Source organism: Vitis vinifera, chromosome 7 (genome assembly GCF_030704535.1).
Source record: "Vitis vinifera cultivar Pinot Noir 40024 chromosome 7, ASM3070453v1".
In the NCBI taxonomy this organism is placed as follows: Eukaryota; Viridiplantae; Streptophyta; class Magnoliopsida; order Vitales; family Vitaceae; genus Vitis; species Vitis vinifera.
This window is the reverse complement of record NC_081811.1, coordinates 28,217,634-28,245,174: the sequence shown is the minus strand read 5'-3', so window position 1 is coordinate 28,245,174 and position 27,541 is coordinate 28,217,634. Positions and strand designations below refer to the sequence as shown.

Below are 27,541 nucleotides of genomic sequence, written 5' to 3'. Positions count from 1 at the left end.
AAATTACAACCAAAATTTAAATTAAGTTTTAACTTTTAAATATCTTTGACTAATTGTCTCATCCATTTGAAATTGCCTCCACACTTATGTTGTTGCTACATGTCCAAGCTCAATAGAACCACTATGCATTTAGGGACATAGTTGCTCCACATGCCCATATGGTTAAGAGAAATGTTTGACACAAGCCAAATGTCTCACCTCATATCTTAGTCCATGTTTCTACCGAGCCAACTCATATGTTTGAATCAACTTATTGATCTATCTTGAATTAACCCACCCATGAATCTGATCCAATCATACTATGCATCTTATTGGCTTTTGCATGCATCTTGAGGCAGCTTGTGTGCGTCCCAAGCCCCCTCTTAGCCTACACACCTAGCAATGTGCCTTAGTGTCAAGCCTTCCCTTAGCTCATACCCTATGTTGCTCCATGTTGGCCTTTAGGTGTGCCAACCATGCCCATATGTGTTCCCACATCCATATCATGTCCAACTTGAGGCAATCAATTCATGTTTGTTCCGTTATCCACACCTCATGTCATTGCACCCGTAGGTTGCACCACATACCATGACCCAAATGATCATTGGAAAGGGTCACCACCACCTTTGCCAATGTTTGAAGCCCTCATATGTGTCATTGGTAGGGCATCACTCATGCCACCTAATGCCCATGCATGCTAGCAACATGAGCCATGTGCTACTCATGCATGCCAAGAGCATGTGCTTATCTTCAAGGCAATCAAAATCCTTATACAAGTCCTTATTTGCCTTAATCGTTCACCTTACCTTAGTCATAAGTTATTCATTGAGTTAAGGTGTCACCCCATAAAGCCTTAATGTCGCATGCTCAAGCTAGCTCATGGACCAAACTCAGGCCGGGTGGTGTATTAGGCTTGGGCTTAAAAAATTAAGGATTAATTGATTAAATGAGATGAAATCATCCCAAATTTGTAAAATTAACTTCTCCTATCTTTGAACTTGAAGTGCAACACATTTTTGACATAAATACCCCTCAATACTTCCATTATTTACATACGTATTTTAAAAGAAATTATTGTTTTTGCAAGAAAAAAATGATGGCATTTTTGTCCAAAATGGGCATTTTTAGGGTGAAAAAAGTAGAGGATTAGTTTTACAAAATAGGGATGATTTTATCCCTTTTAATCAAATAACCCAAAATTTAATCCAAGCTCAGTCCCGACACATTGGGCGAGGCTTAATGCAGGTTGGGCTAGGTTTTGGCCCAGAATTTTCGGAGGGGATTAGGCTAGGTTTGAAACCAGTTTTAAGAGTTGGCATTTAGAGTTACTGGTTGATAGTATTATCATCATATCTTATAGTTTCATAATATTTTTAAAGCTGGCATTTAGAACCCGTGATTTTTCAATTTTATTTTCTTAGCTCTGCAAACCGCTTGTCTAAGCAAACACTATAAATAAATCTGCTCAATTTTACGGCATTATAGTTTTAAAGTTCATTTGATTTTGAGTCCTGCAAATACAGAAAATCTTAAAACGATTCAAGCAAACAAGAAGATGAGTGATTTTTGCATTGTGAGACGGGTCTGGATAGCTTATACCGATTTTGCATATTGATTCCTTTGCTAACCATATGGAATTCCCCAAAACATGTTTCTCTTTTACAGGACTTGGGAGAACCAAAAACAAAAGATTTCCTTCCAATTTACATCTCATATTTACAGAATAATACCCTAAACGCCCTTTACAAAATTCGCAACCACCCCATAACAAATTTTTCCATTTTCTTTCCGGATTTCTGCCCTCACAAACCCATATACAAACCGATATAATCATACTTTTAATTGAAGCATCTAAGAGTAAACTATTGATTTTTTTTTTTTCATTTTTCCTTTTTCTTTTGTCATTTGTCATTTCTGTTCACACATCTGCAGAATCTCAGCAACCTTCAAGCAATCTGGATGGTAAAGCCGGATTTATCAACCCGCCCCAATAATCAGATAATGTGACAGATGAAGCATCGCAAAAAGAAGGGCAGAAAATTTAATTTAAGCTGTCTTCCCATCCATTCTAACAACTTCTGCAACAGTTGCATTGCAAAAGAAGCATCTCTGGCAGTTAAGAAGATGTCTGGTTATGCAGCCAAAGCAAGATGTATGGGAACAGGGGACAAACCGGGCATCTGCTTCACAAGCATAACAGATGCAGCACACGACATCATCACCATCTGTTTCACCATCACAGGCTGTGCTCTCCACTTCCCATGACCTGGTTTGGCTGATAAGGAGACTCGAGAATTGTTCTAGCTGGGCGAGTTTAGCAAGATACGTGTCTCCTCTAAAGGATCCAGCCTGGAAAATTGAAGAACAAGAAATTTGTAAAGAAAATATTGTAGAAGCTGAATGTATAGGGCTATAGAGCCATTTCTCATCTTAACAAATGCATATATATTGCCTTGCATGTAGTACTATAAAAATACATTAGACCAAGCTCAGGTTGAGTTGTTTGGCCAAGTCCTCTTGCCCCTAGTCAAACCTAACCTTGGATCAGATTCGGATCTTTCAACCCAAGGCCAATGTATTAATAAACTTCAAGTCAAGCATGTTCACTACTGGATTTAGGCCCAGGTTGAGCCTGCCCAATTTGCAGTTCTGCTTGAGCATTATCAACAGATGAACATGTGGATTTTAGCTGCAAAGGCACAGTGGGTGCTTTATGCAATCTAGAATTAGGCATTCCAGTTGTGTGTGTGTGTGTGTGAGAGAGAGAGAGAGAGAGAGTTAAGATGACAGAACTAACCCAGTTGTATTCTAGCAAGTACTGGAATCCACAATGAACAGTATCAAGACAGTCCATACTTGCAAACACCCCAACAACATCATTCTGTGCCTTGCATTCTGTCTGTGCACTAGCATCCAACAAATTCAAGATGATCCCAGCAAGAGGTGATAAAATCATGCCTCGATTTACTTTCTCTGGGTATTGACCATGGCGTCTGAGGGATCTGCGGTGATAACAAACAATGAAATGAGGCAAAGGGAGAAAATGTATTGTAGATCTGCAACAATCCCACATCACTTGCCTTTCTAATACAGGTCATTGCTCTGGTTCATTTAAATATATAAAAAGTTGAGTCTATGAGAACAAAGAAGTAACGGCAGTTAAGGTTAGAAACATCAAAGAAAAGGAAAAGAACAGATATCTCCTTGCAAAAGTAACTCCAAGATTAAAAACATTTTATAAATAAACACTCTTTTTAAGAACCTCTAAGGACACCAAGAAGTGGAGACAATTTTAAGGAGGAAGGGTTTCCAAAATTTAGGGGACAATAGAATGCCAGTACCCATATAGGAAAATTTCTCCACAGGCAACCAACGAAGTTATTGCTTCTCTCACAAGGTACCAGGAATCTATATGATAATTTGTGGGAATCATCAAAAATGAAAATTAAATGATTGAAAATTCACTTGCACAGGAACTCACAAGTCAAAAAATTCAGCATCTGCAGCTGAAGTTATGTGGTTCAGAATAAAAACAACCAACTCAGTTAACCTACGAAGGTTTGTATCTGCTCCTGTCAGGAATGCTTGAGGTATCTCACGGGTACAGAACTCCAATACCCTCGCAAGATTACATGAGAGGTCAAATATTACACTGCATTTCCGTTGCTGAAACTCCAAAACCTGCACAGTATGTTTTAAAATAATTACACCCAAGATGTAGAAAAGGGGAAAGGAAAAAGGATGGGGCAAGGAAGGGGGGAAAACCTGGACTAGTCCGGACAGATGCATTCCATTCAAACAAGCATGAACTTTTAAAGATGAGCAAATATGAAGTATACATGACATGAACAAAACCTCAATTTTCCTACTAGTGATATAAATGAAATGCCTGATAATTTCTATAGAAGCAAGTAAGCAAGTATAAATGGAAATGGGTCTAGGACTTTGAGTTATGTAGTATGCATTAAAATATGGGTAAAAAAGTAAATGAGAAGGATGAGGAATCCTCCCCTAATTACAGAAAACTTATCAAAAAATGCATTATTGAACTCCTACAATATTCTAAGGAGACCTATACATTGGTATAGTACCATGTAAGGAGATACAATATAGAGCATGAGAAGGATGAGGAATCTTCCCCTATTTACAAAATCCTTATCAAAAAATGTATTATTGAACTCCTCCAACATACTAGGGAGACCTATCAGTATAGTACCACGTAAGGAGATACAATATTGAGCATCTCATCTCTCTAAGAGGGTTAACACATCTCCTTCTAATAGAAACCTAATCAATTCCCATGTCTTTGCTATCCCTACCCTCTTGATTTACACACAGAATACCAATCAAGTTGGACAACATTAAGAGGAGTGCTCTTAAAAGCTAGGGTGAAAAAGGCTCAGAAAGAGGAATAGAAATGAATTTGTTTCCCACCGCACAATCCAAATCAATGTGAGACAAATGGTTTACCAAAGGACCATGACCCTCTATTAGTGCTCCCTAAACCCTATATGAAATGGTCATCATGTCACATATACTCCTAGGAAGAATCCAAACTAGCTAGTTTGAATAGTCTATGTCATAACCCAAAAGTTAACAAACAATATAAAAAAAAGATGATCCACCATTTCTCTACTGTCCATGCACAAAATGCAACAATCGTAACTAAAGACTTTTTAAGGTATTCTCAACTATAGTATATCAATGTTATTTACCTTCTTGTATGTCACTAGCCAACCAAAGGCTTTGACCTTAGATAGGACTTTAGATTTCCCAATGAATTTAGTAGGATAGAAAAGAACTAGATCTAATAGATTGGACAATGATAAAAAGAGGGACTTTACCATAAATAAGCCTAAAGAAGATAATGACCAAGCTCTTGCATCTAGGAAGGATGGAGACAAGTTCGCACGAGTGAGAGAGAACATAAGTCTTTCAAGATTCTCTATCTCCAGGTTAGTGAGATTAAGACAAAAATTAAGGTTCCAAGAAAAAGGGGAAGATGTGCCAAGGATGGATGAGATAGGAAGATTTCAAATTGTGACAACTCTAAAAAGATTTGGAAATTGTGAGTACATAGGTTGATCCCCCCACTACCAATATCCCCAAAAAACGAATTCTTACCCCATCACCCATCACAAAGTGAGCGTGTTTACAAAAATCATAAAAAAGATGTGCAATAACTTTCCAGAGGCAACAATGAGACCACATGACTAAAATGTTAATGTTGAACTCATTAGAATGTGTCTCATAGATGCTTAATATGACCTAATGCCAAAGAGCAGAACTTTCCCTAGGAAACCTGCAAAGCCACTTTCCCTAAGACTAAGAGGACATGATTCCATAGAGAAATCTTTGCAAACCCCTTACCATTGTAGGCTTGCACACATGGTCCTAATTGATGGGATGATCTCACACACACACCCCACCCTAAACCCCTAATCAAAGAAATCCCTTTGCACTTTCTCAACCTTTGATGCCACTGATGAGAAACTTTAAAACGAGAGAGGCAATGGTTAAGAATGTGAGAAAAACATGATAGAATTACAATAATTCTTCTCCCTAATGACAAAAAGAACTTATTCCAGTCATCCAATCTCCATGAAATTCAATTATCGAATCTCAAAAAGCAATTGCCTTTAGGCTCCCCTCTAATGGTAGGCCAAGTTATGATAAGGGCCAATAAGAGACTTTGTATTCAAGCATCAAAGCCAACCTAGTGATCTAATCCTAATTTGAGTTCAGCTTACGTAGTTGGACTTTTTTTTTTATCAGAATATGTAGTTGAACAATAAATAAATAAATAAGTGAAAACCTTGAATTTTCAGCCCATAAGGATACCCTCAAACCTATCAATTTTTTACACTCTTATCTAAAACCATTTGGACAATTTAAAGGGCCACATTAAGGAAGACACAGATACAACTCGCAAGATCCGACTTCAGGAACTAGTCCACTTCAACCAAAAACGTGTGTAAACCATTAGCAGGACAATGAGTATCATCAGGGTCAATCAAACACACACAGGACTGTTCATACCAGAGCTTACGAGAATTTAAACAGGACGTCAAAGACCAAACTACCAAACACCCAAAAGGGAAGTTAGATGAGTAAAAAGACACCATTCCCTACATCACAATATTTTATTTCATATATAGGATCCATGTACCATATCCTATAGGAATAGCCATATAATCATACGTTCTCCTCACCTATGACTCATCTTTACTCCACTAATCGAGCTTTTTCTTTAGCCATCTGTACTCTACTAAAGACAATCCACAGATATGGTACATCCAAAGCTAGGTTTGTAGGCTCCCGCAAGCATGCTCCATTCTACTGTCATCATTGAGCAGCAAGCCTATTCCAAGAATTTTGGAGCAAGAGTACACATTAGCATTATGCCTATCAATCCATATCATCTAGTCTTTTATCAGGTTCCTTGTAGGAATCAAACATTGATTGTTCTTTAAGATATTTTTTCCATTATAGAGCTCCTCTTCAACAGTGCTCATTCTGAGCATGATAAAAGCCACATGCAAGGCATAAAACAAGAAGACAACAATTTCATCTTGTCAAGAATACCCATACCATACAACTAAAGACAGAGATCAAAGAAAATATATGATAAAATCAAATCAAGTTGATGTTCTAACTGTGCATAGCTACGTGATAAAATATTTTTGTAGTCAAAGAAATACCTACCCGGTGTTTTTCTTGCATTTCTCGAACTGAAACTGAGAATTCAGTCATTGTCCAGCTGAGATAGTTAAACAGGCGATTGAGGAAAGCAGAGAACAATTCGTCATCGACGATGCAAGCCTCCCGCAGCAATTTCTTTATTAATCAATAAGCAAAAGATTAAAAAGTAAATTAAGTTCGGAAGTTCCTCTATGGAGAGACAAGAAATAGAAGCATGCAACACTCAAGATTCATTGTTTCACCTGGAAAACAAAAGATGATGATGATGATTCACCATGCTTTGAAGAACCAAAGCCAGAGCCCTTGCACAAACGCAGAAGTATATTTGTTACAGGAATCCAGGATCGGTTATCAAATGCAGACAACAATGCTTTTGGCATCCTTTGGGTGGCTACAATATTGCTCTCAAAAGCAGCCAAAAATTCCTTGTATTGTACCAGGACTGAAATAGATTGGAGAAGAAGATCCCTCAGATCTGCACTAGATATCCTTGGGTCGTTGAAGTGGGTAACAACAAAAGTTACCTGAGAAGAACAGAAAAACATACTTAGAACTCCAGATCAACTGAATACACTCAAACTTCTCATGGTAAAGGCAATAGTCGATTAAAGCATATGTAATGAACCTGCTGCATCAAAATAATGGATCACACAGAAGCAGTAGTGTAAGCATAAGCACAATCAAAATTTAGATTTGTTTGAGGTAAACACATTAACCAGTTGTTTGAAAAACTACAAAAAGGAATAAATGTCAATTTTCTGATGCGCCACACTAGTTTGATGTAACAAACCACGCAGCATATCAGAGTTTTAAAGAACACCCACTTTAATGGAAGATTGGGTCTGATTGGCTCTGTTTCTGATATGGAAGATTCAGGCAACTGCCTGGAAGTCAAGAGCATGATAGACATCATACTCATTCTGATAGAAAATGAAGAATTGCATAGAGAGGGGGGAAAGAGAGAGCAACATTCCTTATTCTCATAGAATGTGAAGAATTGCATAGAGAGGGGGGAAAGAGAGAGCAACATTCCTTATTCTCATAGAATGTGAAGAATTGCATGTACAGGGAGAGGGAGAGGGAGAGAGAAAAGGGGGGAGAAATGGAGAGAGAGAGAGAGAGAAGGGGGGGCCGGCTCTGTCAAGGTGGCCCCAATATTTGCAAACTTATTATCTTCATAGTTAGCTGACTTCAGATCCCAAGAAAAGAAGCAACCCAGGATTCCAAAAAAATCAATGATTCAGATATCAAATCTTCATGACCCCCTCCTACACTGAACACCCATGAAAGAACAATTGCCAAGTCCCCCCTCCACACAGAGATTATTAACACCCAGAAAAGGCACCACCACCAAGCCTTCCTTTAAAGCTAGAAATTTTTGCCTCAATATCAGGCCACTGCTAGCAGGCTCAGAGGAAGCCCTAATAACCCTGACAAGGTCCCTGAGCAAACCCCCAATACCCAGTTGCCTCGGATGCCCAAGGAGCACTATCAAAGTGGAGCTTCAACAATTGATAGGCAGGGGATCCATTGAGGCCCAATAAGCTTTATCCTATATAGGAATAACAAATCTATCTCCAATCCAGCAGAATTGTGCTTATGATGACACCAAACAAAACATAAAACATTTCAGTAACAGCTTCCCAAGAGGCAATAAAGTTTGAATTTTGTCCCAGAATCCAGCAACAGTACTATTATCCACAAAAATATAGATAATGAACAAATGTGAAAGGCTGCCCCCGTACAAGAAAATCCTAGTGATTAATTGTTGAAACACATCAGCATCCAAGGGGAAGGAATAAAGGCAATTTCTATTATCACATCAGATACTCCTAGCAATATCTTCCAGTACATTTAATAGTGATAAAACAACAAAATGGGGAAGGGTAAGAGACATATCATGTCAAGGTAGAACATGCTAGTTGACTATTCAGGTGAACATACCATGAATGTTCACCCACAAACACATCCAATTAGTCTCAATCCCACTACCACCATTAAAAAAGGACCTATCACAAACATCTCAAAGATCTATAAAAAATTTATTAATCTTCCCATATATAACCAAAAGGATACAAGATTCAACTCTAAATTGAAGATTCAAGATCAATACCATTGTCAGATTTAAGAACAGGGACAGAGCCAATGCATGCTCAAGAGGGGCATATGGCCCCCCTGAAATTTTTTTAAAAAAAATAAAATCACATAGAGGGAATCGAACCCTTCTCATAAATAGGTGAAGAATTCCTTTGTTACCACTAGATTGTAAATACCATTTCCTGTCTCCGCCACTGTTTAAGAATGATGTAAAACTTAACATCAAGAAAGAATAATAGAAAGCAAGACATCCTCCAAGACCATAATTAAGATAACTATTTGGAAAAGGACAACTTGAACCATGAAAGTTCTTTTTCTAAAACAAAAAAGAGAAAAAAGAACAGAACAACATAAGGCAGATTAGTGGAGGCTTAGCTAGCATCATATTGTAATCACCCCCAACAGAGTTTCATTCTTTTTTAGGTAAAGTACCATGAAAATGACCTAGCTGCTCAATTTTTAAAACAAAATTTGCATAGTTATGATGAAAACCTTTTCTGTTCAAATTTGTGCAGGAGTATTTGGAGACAACAATTAACAAGTAACATTAGAATAGCTTTTTGTTTCAGCAATTAAATTAAAGCACAATGAATGTTAGCATATATTCCAAAAGGAAATCATCTAGCCACAGATTCCTTAGAAACTAATACCAAATACATCCATACGTTAGACCTGGCAATCTTGTCAAACCAATGTGGAAAGAAGAAGAAGAAGAAATGCTTAAGACTGGAGTCATACGAATGAAGCAAGTCCTTGCTTGATGAGTATTGCCGAAGGGACAAATGGAGGATCACTCTTGCGCAGAACATGGAAGCAGTCAACCTGTTGTTGTAAAGAAAGCAACTATAAGCAGTCAAGAAAAAAAACAAAACTATGTCTGCCTAAAAAAAGGAAGAAAACACAAATATTGATGCTACAATGAGCAAAGATGCAAATTCCAGTAAAGTTGACAATTAAAATAAAATAAACAAAAATCTTCTTTGAACGTATTATAGAGCATGTGACTAACCGTCTGTGAAAGCAACATGGGCAGGAAAAAGTCAAGAGTTCATGATTATAATAAAAGGTATTCACTCTCAATCTAAGCATTTCATGGAAGCAATGCATATCCCCATATATTATTAAATATCATGCTAGAATAGTATAAAAAATTGCTAATAGCCTCACATACAAATTCAAGAAGAGGAGAAAAATGAAGGCCTACCTATATATTAGAGAACAAACAATACGAGGGAATTGACAAGAAAATGAAGTTGATTAAAAAACTTAGGGCTGTGATTTTATGGCATTTAAGGAGTGAAATTATCACACAGTACCACAAGCAAAATGACCAGTTAATTATTAATGGAAGGTTCAGGGTGTAAACCAATATGTTGGAGTAGAGAGGTGTGCATGGTGAGAAAGAGCTTCTGAGCACCTGATGAACAGCATTAAATGTGCCATTCTTGCTTCTTAGCATCCATGTTAGGAGCCAATCTTCTTTTAATTCTTCTAGTTTGCAGTAGGCAAGTGGTCCTCTGACCAAAATAGTTTATCAGAGCATCATGAGATTATGTTCATGAATCATGATCATTATGCAATTTTGTATTTCCTGGTATTTGTTTATTTCAATATTTGAGATGTTAGCTTACATAATCTTAAAGGAAATAATAATAATATATTAAGTTTTGCATTGGTGAATGTGACCACACCCAAAACTAGTTATTTCCAGTAGATGAGAAAGGAAGAGTTTATATATACCAGAGCTTCCACATAAAATTCAGGGATATAACAGAATATGGAATCCATTTTGCTAAGAACCAGAAGCAATTGAACACTCCACATGCATGCTGCATACATTCCTCTTTGCTTCCAGCGAGAAAACAGAGAGATGCGGTACCTGCAAAACATGACAAAATGACCAAAAGAAACAGAGAATGTGGATATCAACAGTATACATAAGTTGCAGGTTGAATCAATAGACATGCTTTGTGATTATATATCTTTCAACATAGCTTGCTAACTTATCAAGATTTTGCAACAAAACCATGAGCTGGCAAAAGGAAAAAGGTGAAAGGAGAAAAAGGGTAATACGTTTCTTAAAACAAGCTAATACTGAAGAAATGGATATCAAAAATACATACAAATTGAACCTAACAAGCTTTTCCGAAGAATCATCTTACCATGTACAATGTCTTACACAATCAATAACTTCTTCCCGATAAATACTGCGAGCTTCCTTTAAATGCTTTAGTTGTTCACCATAAGCACGATCTCTTATTTGTTTATCAGTTTCTTCAAGAAGAGATATAGATTGCGATTGATGAGACATGTAATGTGATGCCTACAACCAGAAGAACTCCTTTCAAACTTATAAAAGTGTAGAGCATAAATAAATTAATGAAATATAGTATCAACAGAGGGTAAGATTAAATTGATTAAATTGATTAATTGCAACAACAACCATGTATTCTGAGTTTCCCTTACCATTCCATTTTTCAAGATTTTTCTGCATATGTTTGTGTCCAGTTCAGACAATACCAAATAGTATCACCAATATTGAGGTGCCAAACAAGTACTAAATAACATAGGAGTCTGAAAGAAATACTAAAAATAATCAACATTTATATGAAGGAAAGATTGCCACATGATCATCTCACCTGCTTAAAACTTGGTGCAAGACCTATATGATACAACAACAACATAGCATCAAGAAGTTCCTCTTCTCTTAAAGTTGCAGTAGAAAAATTACTTTCCCTTGGTACAATCCTCATATGTTGCACTGGCCGATAATCAAACTCAGGTTCAGATTGATCACTTGAGCTGGGTTTATCCGCTATCTCATCATTCAGAGTTCCTGCACTGCATTCTGCAGCAACTTGAGCAGATGTCTCTGGACTAGTGCTGCAATGGCCCCGAGAACCTTTAGCAGTATATCTGATTGGATCCTTTGAGACTCTGGTGAAATCAACATCATAACTTGAACAACAACAGGGGTGCTGCCTAGTAAGATGAGTTACTCTGGTTTCTTCATCATCCATACAGCCTTCCTCCCACCTAACCACTTCTGCTTCCTGGTCAGTTACAGGATGTGATTTCGACAGATGACTAAATGATCCCCCAAGCCTAGAAATGTCACTTCGATGAGGATCACTTTTAAGAAACAAACCCATGGGAAAAGTTTGTTGGCCACCTCTATGAAGAAAACCAACATCAGATCCAGCATTAATTCCACAGCCCTTCATCCACCCACAGTTGTCCCCCACAGCAAACCCTTCAGATAAAAAATGGAGTATCACTGTGTACAAAGAAACAATGACAGAGTTACTTGAAACTCCAGGAGGTGGTACATTGCGGTCTGCTCCTCTATTCTTCAATAGAAGATTCTGCAAAAATGTCCTAAACACTGAACCAGGCAACTGAAGTGGCATTGTAGGTGGAATGAATTGCATGACTAAGCGACAGAGGTCCCTATGCTTCTCCTCAATCTGCAGACAAAACAGGTAATAAATGGCTATGGATTAACATGAAATTTAAGAAATTGAATTTGATAGCAATTAAGTCACAAGATGCTGGCCTTCTAATAATCCATAGAAGCCCATTCAAGAAACATCCAGAGCAGACAACTAATTAACCCTCATAAACCATAATGTCAAACTTTTCTCATGCTAAATTATTATGGGATGAGTTAAGCAATTAGACCACAAAATATAAATTGCAGATGGAACTTTGCATTTATGAATCATTTCGTTTTTATCAGACATATTTCAATCATTATTACACATCTTACATAAATGTCTAAGCAGTTAATATTATTTACATTCATAGATACTTGCCCACAAGCTGAATATTGGAGCCATAGATGGGCAATTCACCATTCCAATCCAAGACTAAAAATTTTCTGAAAATTGATGAAATGAGTATAATCTGCTGAACTCATCCATTTGTTTCCTCCAAAGTTGCATTTGGGCCACCACTTTGGAAAGAATCTTTAGCATAGATCAACTTGGCTTTCCCTTTCCTAATCAGTATGTAGTGAGATCTATTCAGAAGAATTGGTTGACAATTCATGCATCCACCATCACTGTCCAGCATCCATATGCTCTATTTCTTTTTACCTTTTTTGTGATTCATCTGTTTTCCAGGCTTCCTTTGAGAATTTTTTTCATAGCTGGTGTCATGGTGTGTAGAGTATTTTGGCCTTAGAGGAAGATGCCACAAAAGCTTTATATTATGCAAAGATAAACCAGAGTCCATTAAGGGCCTTTGGGGGTTGAAAACCAGTACTTAGGAGACATACACAGATCACCCAAATCTCAATGAAGATAGTGTGGGAAGTTTATTCCTTTGCAGGGTATGGAAAATAGCTCCTATGGGTTTGTTTGGAGCACTTGTAAGGAGAGGAATCGGAGGATCTTTGAGGGGTTGGACTTGGAAAAGTAGGATTGATTTTAAAGGACTAGCCTCCTAAGTCACTGGTTTCTTGGTGTAGGAAGTTCCATGGAGAGAGTTGCTGATCGGTTCTTGATAACCAGCCTCCTAAGTCTCTGGTTTCTTGGTATAAGAAGTCTCATGGGGAGAGTTGCTTACCAGTTCTTGATATGGGGTAGAGTTTTCTTAGGGTCATTGTTTTGTCCTGTTGGTTACTATTAGTCCTTTTGTGGTGCTACATGGTAATCTGTGTATACTTCCCGAATACTAGGGTTCACCCTCTTTCCAGTGCTATTTTGTATGCTATATTTTCTTATCAGAGAAAAACAAACAGCATCACAATACAATTTCTACAAGAAACAGCAGTAGGTTACAGAAAATGCTTTTATTTGGAACCATCAAAATATTCATCACAATTAATGTAAAAGAGAATTTTAAAAAATGCTCTATTTATAGATAAATTTCTACTGGTATGTATTTAAATTCAACGAGCATGTTTTGAAATCGAATTTGTAAAAGTAGCAAGTAGCAATCCATGTTCAAACATATTGAATTTCACACTTATTTGCATGTATTTTTCAATAACTTCCAAATGAAAGATCTTATTGCTGACATTAAGATTATTGTGCACTGATACGAGTGCACAAACACCTATTTTGTAGTTAGAAGTGCAAATTCCATGGTTTGTATTGCTCACATTCCAAACCTTATTAATGTTTCTGCAGTTGGATAGAATCCATAATCAGATCAATGTTTCTGCAGTTGGATAGAATCCGCAATCAGTCTATACCCAATGTTTTGTTATATAACTTATTTATTTATTTTATATTCATATTTAACATGAGAGGGGAAACAGAGAACCTTTCAAGACTAAGCAGAGAGCACGTTTAATCTAAATTTGATATATAATGAATTGTTATATTTAATAAATGATATTATTTTTCAGACTAGAATTTCATTTCTAAAATCTTCAATTGAAAAATACATAACCATTAAATTGCTGATTTGACATGATGTATAACATAACCTTACAATTTTTAAGTCAACTTCAACCACATTAATTTTTTTTATTTTATTTTTTTTTGATAGGTGAACTTCAACCACATGATGTAAACTTGAACTACATACCACACTTTGAGTGACATCTTCAGAAGCATTCATTTGCTGACTCTATTTGAAATGACAAAAGCATGTCCTAGGACATCGCATAATATTTTAGCGCTATGGTTATGTCTTTGAAATATCTATTCATCAAAAGAACTCTTTAAGTAAAGTTTTCAAAAGCATTACCATGCAACCTCTGGAGGTTACTGTATTCAGCAAACTGTAATATTCATCACTATGAACTTAACTTTGCATTTAAACAAGCAAAAATTCAAGCATCCAATTAATCTCCAACCTTATCTCTATTTTTTGTGTTTTTTATGTCTCTTCTTGTCATTCCTAAAGTGGTGGCTTTAAGATTGGAAAAAATTCAACAGGACTTCTTGTGGGGGGAGGAGCCCTCAAGAAAAGATCTCACCTAGTCAAGTGGTCTTCCATCTGCAAAGATACCTTGAGTCGCTCTTTTGACGCCTCTTTTAATATATTTTCTTCTTTATCCATCCAAAAAAAAAAAATTGGGAGGTCTAAGTATTAGGGTCTTGTCCTCTCTTAATAAAGCCTTCCTTGGAAAATAGTATAAGAGATTTGCTTTGGAAAAGGAGTTCCTTTGGAGACAAGTTATAGTGGGAAAGTTTGGGAAAGAACCAAGAGGATGGTGCTCTCTTGTAGGGAGGAAGGGTTATGGTGTTGGCTAGTGGAAGGGGATCAGAGGAAGTTGGGAAGCTTTAAGGCTAGAACGAGTTTTATGGTTGGCAATGGAAGAAGAACAAAATTTAGGCATGATGATTGGTGTGGGGATGCTCCTTTTAAGGACTCTTTTCCGTCCTTTTTCTCTTTTGCTTCTAATAAAGAGGTTTGGGTGGTGAATGCTTGGGAGGTCGTTAGTGAGGTTTCATGAGATAGTTTCGAGATTGGGAGGTACACAGCATTGAGGAATTACTTAGGAGGCTTCAAGTGCTTGGAAAGTGCAGTGAGAATAAGATAAGCTGATTTGGAAGGTTAGCACAAGTGGGAACTTCTCGGTGAAATCTTTCTCTTCTTCCTTAGAGTCGAATGGAGGAGTTTCTTTTCCCTTGAAAGTAGCTTGGGGATCTTGATGGAATTCATTGCTCGGATCAAGTATTAAAGGGCTCTTTTATTTGCACCCTTTTCCATTTGACTCGCCAACGTATTCAAGATGGTTTTTTTTCTTTTGCTAGATTTTATTGATTGGTCGAGTGTATGTTAGTGAGAGGATGTTTTGTGTGCTTGTTTGAGGTGTTTTTGTTTCTGTTTTGGTATCCTTTGCATACCTCCTGTGCCTCCCATTTGATTGACATCTTTTATATTTTCTTGTTTGCATATAAAAAAATCTCCAACCTTAATTCTTTTATTTGTCTCATGCTTTCAAAGCATTCCTCAAAAGTTTTTTCCTCTTAAAGGCCCAAGTTCACCTTGTAAACAAATCTTTCAAATGATATATGGTTCACTAAATATCTAGGACATGTTCTATTCAACAGTCAACGTCCAAGGGACAAACACACCACGTGACTAAAAACGTAACCATTCCCCTGCTGAACTTGATAAAAAAAGGAACATATACATGGCTACCAAGAAACCTTCTCTTCTTTTAGATATGCAACGCAATAAGTAGAGAAAACCCCATTGAACAAAAGGCTCACCATGTTTCTTCCTCATTTTAACACAACAGTTTATGTGCAAATATTAAAGATTGGTGTGGCACAAATCACTGCATATTAACATAGCACAAGAACTTCAAACTGTAAACTGTAAATAATTTTAAAAAGAAATGAAAAAAGAAAACCAAACATTATGTAACATATTTACTCTTCAATTCCTCAATGTTCACAATACATTATACATCAATATTTTCCTACTTTAACTCCATTTTCCTTAAACTTTAATAAGGTTTATGCTTCAACAGGTTTTTTATCTTCATCTTTCCCTTTTTCACATTTTCAATCTACTGTACCACTTCAAGCACATTCAAATGATCTAAATTCAAAATGAAAGATAAATGAAACAAGAAATGTATTAAAGCTATGTAATTGGAAATATCAGCACTACAAATAAGGGGATACCTTACTGACTGCTCCAGATAAAGCTGTAGTTGTCAACATCATGTTACTTTCATATGACACATCCTCACATGAACCAGGCCACCAGACAGAAGGCATCATGCACTGAAGATCCTGCTTATTTGGACTTTTACATGATAGAAACCCTTCGAATGATAATTCAAAATCTGATGACTTCCACCAAAGTAACATCAATTCTTCCCGTCTTAACATGTGACATGCCAATGCAAGATAAGAATATGGCCCTGTGTATGGGCACTCTGTTAGAACCAAGGATGCTGTCTTGCAACTGCATGATAGGGCATTTATAACTTGCTCCAATATCAAATTTGACCCCTGAAACTCTAGAAGGAGATCAAGAACTTTATCTAAGCTTGTATAATCATGTGGTGCCTGCATCCCAAACACTTCCATCATGAAGGACAAAAGCGAACCCCATCCTACATATTCCATGCTCCCCCTTTCTGCATCTAGCAAAGCAAAGAACTCCTTATATATTCCACGAGAGACAGGGTTAAAAAGTTCTTCAAGTGGCACAAACCTCTTCAATCTTCTCAGTTTCTCAACAGAATTGAATTCAGCTCTTTCCATGCATTGCATCTCCACCAACCTTGATAAGCACCGTAACAAGCAAGTAGCAAGTGAGTTTGCAGATGGAGGAGCCTGAAGGGAAAGGAAACCTTCAATAGGGTATTTAAAGGGGCGACCCCCAAAATTCAACTCACACCGCTCACCTTGTGAAAGCGAAATTGCAGGATAATATCCAACTCCAGCCCCCATCTTACGGATCCCATGAAATGCCACCCCAAGTGACATACCATTTCTATAGAATGAGATCTCATCATTGTCCAAATCTATGCAACACCCAATGACATCACCAACGACCCATGACTGACCATATGTCTCAGCTTCCTTATTCCATTTGCTAACCCTTTTCCCATCAAATGCATATGAATCATCGGCATCCCCTACACCCTTGTGGTCAGTGAAAGGGCAAGAAAGTGTTGCCCATCCAAGCTGCTGTATGCCTGAAGTTTCTAGAATCACTTCATACATCCATTTTCCTTTCCACACACATACATTGGCCCTTGCACTACTAAACATGCCAAGACTTTCTAAAAGCAAAGGTGGCTTGATAATTCGAATATCACCACAGATGCTAGATTCTTCAATAGCAACTGTATTAGACCCACTGCTTTTATCAATATACACTCCATCTCTATTACTACCTAAATCATCTGGATTTATATAAAATCTTAAGAAGTCATTCTTTATGATAGCACGAATCAGATTAGTATCGACAGGACCATTCAATGGACTAATTGATTTGTATGGAAGATCAAATATGTGTTCAAGAGTTCGCTCCACAGATTGGTGGCCAAATTCATCACAATACGAAACAAGGTGGCTTTTGGATGAACTCTCTCTCTTATCCCCACCATTCAATATCACTGCCAGACCAGAAGAAAGCCCACCAGTCCGCAGGCCGTCCTCTGCCATCAGCAATAAGCACAAACTTTGATTTCTCAAATTACAAAATAGCCCCACGGAAAGAAATTCAATTTCGAATCTCCACCGAAAACTCCAACAATTGCCTATCAACTTCACCCAAACTTCAAAACACTATAATTCAACCACCCTCCAGACCCTGAAAGATAAAAATTACAACACGTGCTCTCAGTTCACGCACAGTCAACATAGTATCGTTTGGCTTCAAAGAAGCCACATAAAAAATAAAAGAAAATGGAAACAAAAAATCCTATATTTTCCGTTGTTTTCGCCACAGCAAAGTGAAACATAATCCTCTTAAAAATTATTCACCTCTGTTCAGTTTCACCTTTCATTTCTCTTATTGACAAAACAACATAAAATTTAAACCTCTAGCTTTTCAATTTCATTTTCATTTTCATCTTCATTTTGTTCCCCGCAGTTTTCTCGGCAGCCAAACAAGATAAAGTAAATGATAAATTGTGATTTTGTTGGGGCCTTCTGTAAACTTGCAACTAGTTCCAAAAAAAAAAGGCAATAGATCTTCTATTCCACAATCACGGATTCAGAACAAAAACATCAAAATTTTAAATTTAAAAAAAAAAAATCAAGTTTTTTAAAATTAAAACCGAAATTTGGAATTTTCTGAAATTACTGAGTGACTTACAGGCGTAGACGCTCCTGCAATAGTAAAGGCGGCTGAGACATGCTAGGGTTCAGAGGCTCCGCCATTCAGAGAAAGAAAGTGTAGAGAGAGAAGCTAGAGAGAGAAATAAATGGATTTTTTTTTTCTATGTTTTGCCAAAACTCGGGGAAATGAACGAACCGGAGAGAAAAAGCAGCTGACTCGAACCTAACCGACACGTGTAAAGCAAGCGTGGAAAGATACTGGGTGATGACGTGGTGGACGTCGCTAAACTACGCCACGGGTGCTAACCTCCCGCCGGATGCGCACTCTTCGACGCCGTCGCTATAACGGTTACTCGGTCAAATGATATTTGTCCTCATATTTTATCCAGGAAATTTCTTGCGTCTGGTTCTCACACGTAAACATGAGACTAAACAATAAAGAATTTCTAATTTTTATTTTTTAAGTCACGCTCCTGCCTTGTCCCTTTAACAGGAAATGTCTATCAACAAAGTCCAACATCCTATTTATTGCTCTAATACAATTTTCCCCAACCATCACATCCTATTTCCCTATCTTTAATTCTTCCAAAAAAAAATTAGGCTATAATTGATTTTCTAGAAGTACTCTTTTTTAGTAAAAAAAAAAAAAAATTTAAATTCTGTATTTGATATAAAATTTGAATAAAATCAAATATAATTAAAATTTATGAATTTTTTATATTTTTAAATTATTTAATCTAATCAAAAAGTAAAGTTAGTTTAAAGAAATATGTAAAAATAATTAATTATTTTAAATTTTATTTTTATACCTTTAATTTTTCAACATCCAAACATAATATTAGAGAAAAAATAAAATAATAATAATAATAGATTTTTTAATAATTTATTTATATTAAATATTAAAAAATAAAAATAAAAATATACAACCAATATTAACTTTTATCATTTAAAAAAATCTAGACATTTTAACTACTTCTATTTAAAAAATAAGTAATAAGTTAATAAAAAAATAAAAATACTAACTTTTTTAATTTAAAAAATAAGTAATAAATTAATAAAAATAAATAAAAACACCGAACTATTTAAAATTTAAAAGTAATTTATTTTTAATAAAAATAAAAAACAAACAAACAACACCTTAATCATATTTAATTATTGTTTATCAAACATTTTGTCTTTTTTAAACTCGTTTCCTTTCCCTTGGGTTGATATAAAGCTATGATTTATACAAAATTTTAAAATTGTACATGTCAATAGGTGTGTGTATGGTATTTACACCATGTCACAATCAATCGGTCATTCTCGTGCTTTGTTACAAACTTACAATACATGCAAAAATAATAAAAGGTGATGATAAATGCAAGGCACTTTATTCGCTTCAGTGTAGTATTTATTATGATATTGCAGTCAATTGGTCATTTTCATATTTGTTGTCCTACACGGCAGGACATTGGAAAATAATAATAATAATAACAACATTATTAAATAATTATAAGTTACACAAGACTTAGGACTCATCTTGAGACTAAAAGCCCTTCCCAATGATAAAAATAATTTTAAATTAATAAAATATATTAATTTTTAATGTAAAAATTATTATATTTTATATGAAACACATTATTATTTTATATTTTTTTAAATAGAAACACATGAAGTATGTCAAAATAAAGATTAGGGTTCTGTTTGAAATTTTTTTATAAAATAGTTTTATATTTTTTATAACAAAATTATAGAAAACGTATTTGACAACCAAATAATATTTTTTGTTTTCTATTATTAATAATAAAAAATATAGCATTTTCAGGTAATTTATTTTAGTTGTTTTCTTTTAATTTATGAGGATAGCTTTTAAAAAATAATTATACAAATATATAAAATAATTAAAAATAAAACAATAAATATGAAAATTATTTTTAAAAATATTAAAAATTGATTAAAATATTTTAAGTTTATAAACATACTTTTATTTTATGAAAATCATAAAATTATTTTTAAAAACAGTTATCAAACCAACTGTAAATGATTATCTTTAAAAGTATTTTTAATAAAATATCAAATCAATGAAACATTTTAATCGAAATGACTCGTAAAAATACTTCAACATTTAGAGTTATATTTTTTTAATATTTTATGACCTGTTTGATATTAATTAAAAAAATGATTAAAAAGCATTTTGTGTTGTAACAGTGAAAACTTTGATGCCAATAATGTTAGTTCAATAACACAAAGATAAAACAGTCACACATACGGTACACAAAGTTTTAACGTGATTCGGTCAACCATGTCTACGTCCACGGATGAGAGATAATGATTCCACTACACAATAGAGAATATTACAGATGATAAAACTAGATATAACTATTAGGTTTCTGAAACATCCCATGTTTTCCCATTCCTTGTATCCATACCTTACTACGAGCCCACTCGCTCCACCGGTACCTCCCATTCTTCCTTACATCTCTATCCACCCCGCCTAGTCTATACAGGTCTATCTCCATCTCATAACTTATTCCCCTCATGACTTATAATATTTATAGAAATATTTTCAACAACTTTCCTTATTCTATAAGGAAGTATAATATTACAATAATATATCAACCTAAAAATATTCTATATAATATTATTTACAAAAAATAATCTATACTAATTAGGAATTTGGGACACTTCCTAACAATCTCCACCTTTGACAAAATTCCATGAAGTTAATCTTCAATCTCTCCATGATACAAACCTTTTTGTATCATATCACCACGAAAGAGCAATCGACTCCACCTTCAGTAAAAATTCATTTTGTTTTCATCTTGTGTGTTTTGTGATATTTTAATTTTTCAGAAATCTTCAACCCAAGCTATGATATCAGTTGTAGTGTCAACGAAAGCTTTGTGCCAACAATGTTAGTTTAATAACACAAAGATAAAACAATCACACATACGGTACACGAGGTTTTAACGTAGTTCAGTCAACCATGCCTACGTCAATGGATGAAAGAAAATGATTCCACTACACAAAAGAGAATATTATAGAAGACAGAACCAGATACAACTATTGGGTTCCCGAAACATCTCATGTTTCCACCGGGTACCTCTCGTTCTTCCTCACATCTCTATACACCTCGTATAGTCTTTACAAGCTCATCTCTATTTCATAACTTTTTCCCCTTATGACCTAAAATATTTATATAGATATTTCCAATAATCTTCCTTATCTTATAAGGAAATATAATATTATAATAATACATTATACCTATAAATATTTTATATAATATTATTTACAAAAAAGGAGTCTATACTAATTAGGAATTTGGGACACTTCCTAATAATTCCATGAAGTTAATCTTCAAGCTCTCTATGACACAAACCTTTTTGTATCATATCATCACGAAATAGCAATCGACTCCACCTTTAGTAAAAATTCATTTTGTTTTCATCTTATGTGTTTTGTGATCTTCTATTCTTCCATAAATTTTCAACCCAAGCTTTGATGTCAGTTGTTGTGATAACGAAAGCTTTGATGCCAACAATGTTAGTTTAAGAACACAAAGATAAAATAATCATACATACGGTACACAAGGTTTTAACGTGGTTCGGCCAACCATGCCTACATTCACGGATGAGAGATAATGATTTCACTATACAATAGAGAATAATACAGAGGACAGAACCAAATACAACTACTGGGTTTCCGAAACTCTCATGTTTCCCCACTCCTTGTATTCATACTTTACTACGAGCCCCCTCGCTCCACTGGGTACCTCCCGTTCTTCCTCACATCTCTATCCACCTCATATAATCTATACAGGTCATCTCCATTTCATAACTTTTTCCGCTCATGATTTAGAATATTTATAGAGATATTTATAACAACCTTCCTTACTCTATAAGGAAGTTTAATATTATAATAATATATCAACTTATAAATATTCTATATAATATTATTTGCAAAAAAGAAATCTATACTAATTAGGAATTTGGGACACTTCCTAACATTTTGTAATACTTAAAAACATTTTCCCCTAACAATTAAATTTTTGAAATCATTTTTAAAAGTACAGAAAACTATTAAAAATATTTATAAATAAAAAATATATTTTAAAATTTATATATAAACATCCAATAATACTCTTTAAATAAAATTATAATAAAAGTGGTATAGAGAAAGATGCTTTATGGAACCTTAATGTTATTATAAGGGGGAAATCAGAGATGAGAAGTTGTAAAAGTTAAAGTTATATTTCTTTTGGGGATGCTTAGTTATTTGTAGTTGTCTTTGAGTGGACTTTTTTAAGCAAAAAACTTCTTGTAGCAGGAATAAGAATCGTTTGATGTAATTGTATAAATTAAAGAGAATATCTTTCCTTTTTTCTTGTCCACTAACGAGCTATTTCATTTTTAAAGTAATTCGGTAGTGTTTTTTCTTTTTACTCCAAACAATCTTAATAGAAGTGTTAAACAGTGTTTTTTAGCATATCTTCACGCACTGCACATGGCAAAAGGCTACACTGCGCCAGGATGCGCACTCGTGCATGCCCACCTTAATATTCCTTCTTCGATCTTCCTCACGCATTGCGCACACGGCGTATTTTAGATTAGCGCAGCCCTGGTTTTGTCTTGCATGGCTCCTCCGCCCCGCCTTTTCAACTTTCTAGAAAGCGAGTCCAATGCGAACGGCCTCTCACGGATTATCCACAACGCAACGAAAAGCGTAGGAAATCTACTGTACTCGCTTTCTTTTACCGAGACGTGTCAGTCACTAGGGTGTTTTTGGTGATTTCACACGAGGAGTCTATTCTGATTTGATAATGGATGCTTTCAATGGTTCCACAAGATCCACGTGCCCATTTAGAAAAATAAATAATAAATAATAAATATATCTTAAAAAATCTGGAATTTTTGGGATTCAGGCTGTGAGCCGGTGACATGGACCCCTTCTCTAAGTTCCCTTTTCGCCAATCCATTGAGATCTAGGAACAAGAAGATTTTATTTGGATTTTTTTTTCTTGATTAACTTTTATTTTATGATTTTTTTTTAAATCTGAATTATATACATACTCTTGTTTCATAAGTTCCTATTTAATATTGTTAGATGATGTGTATAAGAATTATTCATAACATAAGGTATGATAGAATACTCTATGATCCCATTTAATAAATATAAAATAAAAATATTTATGAAAATGTACGAGTAATCCAAGACACACGTCCCCCTCCATCGTAAGCCCTTATCACAATATCTAAGAAGACCAAATAAATAATTTGGACAATAGACAAGGGGTCGAACCACCTCTATCTCCATCTAATCTCTGATATCAATAATTATCTTTAATAATTTATGTTTGAATTGATTTAATTTTTTCAATTCAAATTTAATCTAAATTAGATTAAGACAATCTGAATATAATTTAAATCTGACTTAATATTAAGGCAACCTAAAGATTTACATTTAATCAAAACTCAATTATATATATATATTGTGTGATAACATTTATTTTATTTATTTTCATATATATATGTCCTATCAAATATATCAAAGATAGGGGTATAATTTTATTTTTTTACCATTTGGAAATGTTTGTTTTATTATTATATATATTTTGATAAAAATATATAAAATAATTTTTTTTTTTAAATATGCTTAACTCGATTTTTAAACTAAATAAAGTTAACAAAAATTATATTAGATCAAATTTTAATTAAAATACGTTATGTTAGACATTAGGTTGAGTTAAACTTGAATTAAATGTTTTTAAATTTAGATTTTTGGTGACCCAACTTGCTTAAATTACATATGTAGCTCTAATCACTTAAATTTGTATTTTAAGCATAATTAGTAAATTTAGATTAATAACATGTGGCTTTATTTTTTATCTTTACATCTATCTAGATTTGGTTGGAGCGGCATTTTAATATGACATCAATGCCCATGCATGAAAAATAATTTTTATGATGTGATCAACAAGTGGCATATGAAATATGAATGTGTTGTGGACTATTAGTATAATGTTAGATGCCCTTTCATCCAGTGGAACATGTGGTTGCACGGCATTTTATTTTAGGTTTGCAATTGAAAACGACGAGCCATATCCCTTTTCAATCTCTAAGATCAAATACCAGTCATTGCCCCTGAGAAATTAGGCAGGGCCCACCCACACGTAGCAATTCTCAATTGCCCATCATGTATTAATCACTTAATCCTCATTAGGAAATCATATTACTAATACGCCATCCACCATGCGTCATGTTTCTCAACAGGGCTACACAAATTGTAATTTGGCACACTGGGTAGTGGTGGATGCTGCTACAATGGACCGCATTTGAGATTTCTCCGTGTTTTATTTATAATTCTTTGACTTCTAACCGTCTAACTCCACTGAATGACATGTAGGGATCTCTGGCCATTCTTTTAAACCATGGCCTGTGCCGCCACTCTAATAAAGAGAAGAGGATAAACAATTCGCCCAAAAGAGAGTTTCCCGTTCGGGAATCTCATTCATTGTTTCCACTACTGAAATGGTGAGCAAGAGCCCATTGTGGGTGAAAGCCAGGGGGCGGAGAAAAGGAGCATAAATATATAGTAGTCAATTGCAACAGTATAATCCATGATCTTCGAAAAAGGCCACTGATTTTACATCACTCCTCCACTTGTTGTACACCCAATAAATAATGACGATTATTTATAGATTTGTACTTGTTTAATTATTATTGAAAATATGGGAAATATTCAAGGTATGTTACTATAGAAAGCATTGACGGGATAAAATATTATTAATTTATATATATCCTATATCTTCATTTACGCTTATCGTAATCTTTATAAAAAAATGATAAATAATATATTTTATCAATTATTCCATTTGATTGAATATAATATGGAATAAATAATAAAATAAGGTATTATATCCATTGCTAAAGTAGAATATGTTATTTCTCTTTTTATTCTATCTTATACCATATCCCGCTATCTAAATATGGTAAAAAGTTAAATTTAATTGACGAGATATAAATATATTTTAATATATCATATCCTATTAGATAGAATATGTGTATTTTATAATATAATTTAAATAAGATGTGATATTTTAAAATATTATATGTAATAAAATATGTTATATCATGTTTATAAAATAAATAAAATGAAATATATATTGTATTTTAATGTTCATAATTATTTTAAAATAAAATTTATATTACATTTTAATATTTGTTAATAAGACAAATATGAAATTTCTCTTACCTTTAGTGTTATATAGAAATTGTTCAATAAATTAAACAATAGTAAAAAATGCATTTATTTATATATAATATTTATGATTTCTAAATAAAAAAAGTTTTATAATATGTAGTTCAATATGCATAAATAATTTATCTCTCTATATATATACCTCGAATGCTAACAATTCTTCTAACAACAATTGCTGTCAAAAAATATGCATACCCTAATCGTAAAAGTTCATTCACTAAAGTGCGCACGACATTTAAACACAAGGGGAATTTATGGACTCGATCAACCCTCTGATATGTCAATAATTTTAAATAATGCATATATCAGTATTATTTTAAAATATATTTTATAGTTTTTTTTTTAACCATAAATCTTATTATCTTATAACGTGCTCCTTATTCATTGTCTTCATCCATAATGACTTGAAACGCAAACATGGGCAGATTTTGTGGGCATGACCAGTTTTCCCAGGCCCGCCTTTGCAACATGGGCTACAGAAATTGGGCTTAATGATGGCCCAAATTCCAAACCCAAATGGCAAGCCAAGCCACCGGACAAAGCCCAACTGCAACACCAACTCATGGCCCGGGATCTCAAAGTAAGCAAAGACCCATTAGGTAAAAATACGGTCCATTTTATAAATATCCACGTGTAACATTTCCATTTTATAAATAAAGTTCTATGTACATCTTGCTACTTCGTATAAAATACTAAAACCTTATTCAAATAAAATATTTCTGTAATCGTCCACCAGTCTATTCATTTCTACTCCCAATGGGAATTTTTTTGTTTTAAAAATATATTTTAAATAAATAAAATATCTATAAATTTGTTATTGTGTGTTTAGAAGGGAAAGGGTAGGCATGTTTTCTCTCAATTCTTTTTAATTAAAATGGAACATAAAATATGAATAAATGGTACAAATTAAATAATATTCAATCCATTTTTCATATGGTAAGATATGAAAGAAAAGAGTTCATCTAATCAACCACAATGGGAGATAATGTAATTTACCTCCAATATTAGACAAAGTTAAGGGGTTTTAATATAATTTAAATTTGACACTAAACACTGAGTGTGTATTTAAAGAGTTGTAGTCACCAAAGTCCCTTATTAATTAATTATGATGGAAACATTAGATTAAGTTATAATTTAAATATTTGTGGGTCGTATGGGCCCTCGGGGATAAAAGGGGTTTTTTGGCACCAAAAGGATCATGATGCTCTCGTGATTCAAACTTGACCTCATGACTATTGGTTTTGACGAAAGAATTTTAACAATATCATATGAGAAATCAATTTATGTAAAACGATGATTGGTCAAAACTTTTATTGTATTTGACATCACACTCTTAGGTTTGTTTTAAGAGTCATCATTTCTCTAATCTTAAGAATGACGCCATTGCTCTATACAAATATAATGTATTTTAATTCTGTATATTTACTATAAAATTGTATATTTCGACAGCTTTAACTATCATGTCATACTAACAATCAATGGATTTTGTTGTCTCATTATGTCATGTCTTATCTAAAAACATGTTCAAATATTTGATGATGCTCTTAAAATTTCACTATATGACAAAGACCCATTTCACCTACCAAAATTTCGGAATAGTAACTTAAATATTTTTTTTATCCATCTTTAAAATTCAAAATTATAATAACAATCGTTAAATCTTATTTGACTTAATATGGGCATATTTCACCCAAAATAGCAGGAGAAACCATTATTAAAATTAAAGCACAAAATAGGAAGCCATTTTATTCAATCAAAGAGATTGGTTAAATTAGGGAAAAAAGATTCCACTTCCCATTTTGTATTATCGGACATTA

The 27,541-nt window shown here is 34.2% G+C and overlaps 1 protein-coding gene across 1 annotated transcript; it reads right to left on the bottom strand.

Annotated features, from left to right (window-relative positions):
- Positions 1-1,568: 1,568 nt before the first annotated feature.
- LOC100250977 (E3 ubiquitin-protein ligase RKP) lies at positions 1,569-18,665 on the bottom strand. Its single transcript, XM_002276242.5, has 11 exons — positions 18,526-18,665; positions 16,374-18,018; positions 11,418-12,245; positions 10,941-11,101; positions 10,519-10,657; positions 9,517-9,600; positions 6,924-7,205; positions 6,685-6,816; positions 3,461-3,660; positions 2,777-2,981; positions 1,569-2,328 (listed from the first exon to the last, which is right to left on the bottom strand). Exons 2-11 carry the CDS (start codon positions 17,868-17,870, stop codon positions 2,026-2,028), a joined length of 3,831 nt encoding a protein of 1,276 aa, XP_002276278.2. The 5' UTR covers positions 17,871-18,018; positions 18,526-18,665; the 3' UTR covers positions 1,569-2,025.
- Between the last annotated feature and the right edge of the window lie 8,876 nt (positions 18,666-27,541).